We start from the raw sequence: 2,425 nt of genomic DNA on the forward strand, positions 1-2,425 counted from the left end.
AAATGTCAGGAAGTAAAAGCAAAATGAATGAACACAATCATCAACAATGACATACCAAATGAGATCACACTGTGTTAAATGCCAATGAGTACAGATGTGTTTTGAAGAGAGATTTAAAAATAGAGACTGAGGTGGCCTGTCGAATGTTGATGGGCAGATTGTTCCAGAGTTTAGGGCCCATGACTGAAAATGCCCGATCTCCTCTGAGCTTCAGCCTGGTTTTTGGTACCATCAAAAGCAGCTGGTCTGATGATCTCAACATGTGTTCCAGTGGTTCCTGCAGATGATCAGAAGTCAGTGCTGATTAAAGAAGAAGCTCCTGAAGAACAGTGGCCTGATGTGGACCAGCAGGACACAAATTGTCTCCACATAAAAGAGGAAGAGGAGGAACAGTGGACCATTTTGGGAGGAGAGCAGCTCAGTATGAAGGAGGAGACAGATGTCACCAGCTTTTCATTAACTGCAGTTCCTTTTAAGAGTGAGGATGATGAAGAGAAACCTCTGTTCTCACAGTTTCATCAAAACAAAGCTGAAGTCCGTGATCTTCCAAACAGCAGTTCAGGTGACCACATAGAATCATCAATTGGTGAAGGAGAAAAAGATACAAAAAAAACAGATCTAAATGCTAATAGAGATTCTGATTCTTCAGAAACTGAAGTTAGTGAAGATGATGAAGATGATAATGATGTGAACAATCCTGAGTCTCAGCTGAAACTTTTATCAGACTTTGGGTTAAAAACTGTACACAATGATGAAGCCCAGGAGTCTTCACCCAGCAGGGTGTCTGAGTCAATTGTGAACAGGGTCCACAACAAAGATGGACTGAAGCCATTTGGTTGTGATGTTTGTGGGCAAAGGTTCAATCATAAGATACATTTAAACACACACATGATAATCCACACAGGACAGAAGCCATTTTGTTGTGATCTGTGTGACAAAAGATTTAGCATAAAGGGCAATTTAACCAGACACATGATGATCCACACAGGACAGAAACCATTTTCTTGTGACCTGTGTGAAAAAAGGTTTACTCTAAAGGGTGGTTTAAAAAAACACATGATAATCCACACGGGACAGAAGCCCTTTTCTTGTGATCAGTGTGAAAAAAAGTTTACTGTAAAGGGTAATTTAAAACAACACATGATAATCCACACAGGACAGAAGCCCTTTACTTGTGATTTGTGTGAAAAAAGTTTTACTGAAAAGGGTAGCTTAAAGAGACACATGATAATCCACACAGGACAGAAGCCCTTCTCTTGTGATCTATGTGAACAAAAGTTTACTGGAAAGGGTAATTTAAAGAGACACATGATAATCCACACAGGACAGAAGCCATTCTCTTGTGATCTGTGTGAAAAAAGGTTTACTGAAAAGGCCAGTTTGAAAAAACACATGAAAATCCACACTGGACAGAAACCATTTTGTTGTGATCTATGTGGTCAACGGTTTACAAGAATGGGCTGTTTAAATAGACACATAAGAATTCACACAGGACAGAAGCCATTTTCTTGTGATCTGTGTGAAAAAAGGTTTACTATAAAGGGTGGTTTAAAAAAACATATGCTAATCCATACAGGACAGAAGCCTTTTTCTTGTGATCAGTGTTGTAAAAAGTTTACCCAAAATGACAATTTAAAAAAACATATGATGATACACACAGGACAGAAGCCCTTTTCATGTGATATGTGTGAACGAAGGTTTATTCTAAAGGGAGGTTTAAATAGACATATGAGATTTCACAGGGGAGAGAAGCCATTTTCTTGTGATCTGTGTGAAAAAAGGTTTACTTTAAAGGCCAGTTTGATAAAACACATGAAAATCCACACAGAACAGAAGCCATTTTGTTGTCAGTTTTGTGACCAAATGTTTACCACTATGGCCAATTTAAACAAGCACATGAGAATCCACACTGGGGAGAAAAGGTAATTTGAAAGAACTCATAGGCAAGAAGCCACTCATGCTCACTAATATCCATCCATCCATTATCTTTTACTAGCCTCTTCCATTTTGGGTCACGGGGGTCGCCGGTGCCCATGTCCAGCAATCACTGTGTGATGGGCGGGGTACACCCTGGACGGGTCGCAAGTCCATCACAGGGCCACATAGAGACAAACGAGACAAACAACCATTCACTGTTTCTCTCACACCTAGGGACAATTTAGAGTTACCGATCAGCCTAACATGCATGTTTTTGGTCTGTGGGAGGAAATAGGAGAACCCGGAGAAAACCCACGCATGCACGGAGAGAACATGCAAACTCCACTCAGTAAGGCCTCCGGACCGGGATTTGAACCAGGGACCTGCTCGCTGAGAGGCAGCAGCTCTACCAATTGCGCCACCGTGCTGCCACTCACTAATATATTTAGTTAAATTTTTTTTACATGCGTGAATCTTGTGATGGACAACATAATTTCTCTAGTTTTAA

The 2,425-nt window shown here is 40.6% G+C and overlaps 1 protein-coding gene across 1 annotated transcript; it reads left to right on the top strand.

Annotated features, from left to right (window-relative positions):
• The first annotated feature begins 249 nt into the window (after window positions 1-249).
• Window positions 250-2,018, top strand: LOC119425630 (gastrula zinc finger protein XlCGF57.1-like). The gene has a single exon (XM_037693163.1). It carries the CDS (start codon window positions 250-252, stop codon window positions 1,924-1,926), a length of 1,677 nt encoding a protein of 558 aa, XP_037549091.1. The 3' UTR covers window positions 1,927-2,018.
• Window positions 2,019-2,425: the final 407 nt, after the last annotated feature.

Source organism: Nematolebias whitei, chromosome 19, assembly GCF_014905685.2.
Source record: "Nematolebias whitei isolate Nwh7 chromosome 19, NemWhi1, whole genome shotgun sequence".
Taxonomy (NCBI): Eukaryota; Metazoa; Chordata; class Actinopteri; order Cyprinodontiformes; family Rivulidae; genus Nematolebias; species Nematolebias whitei.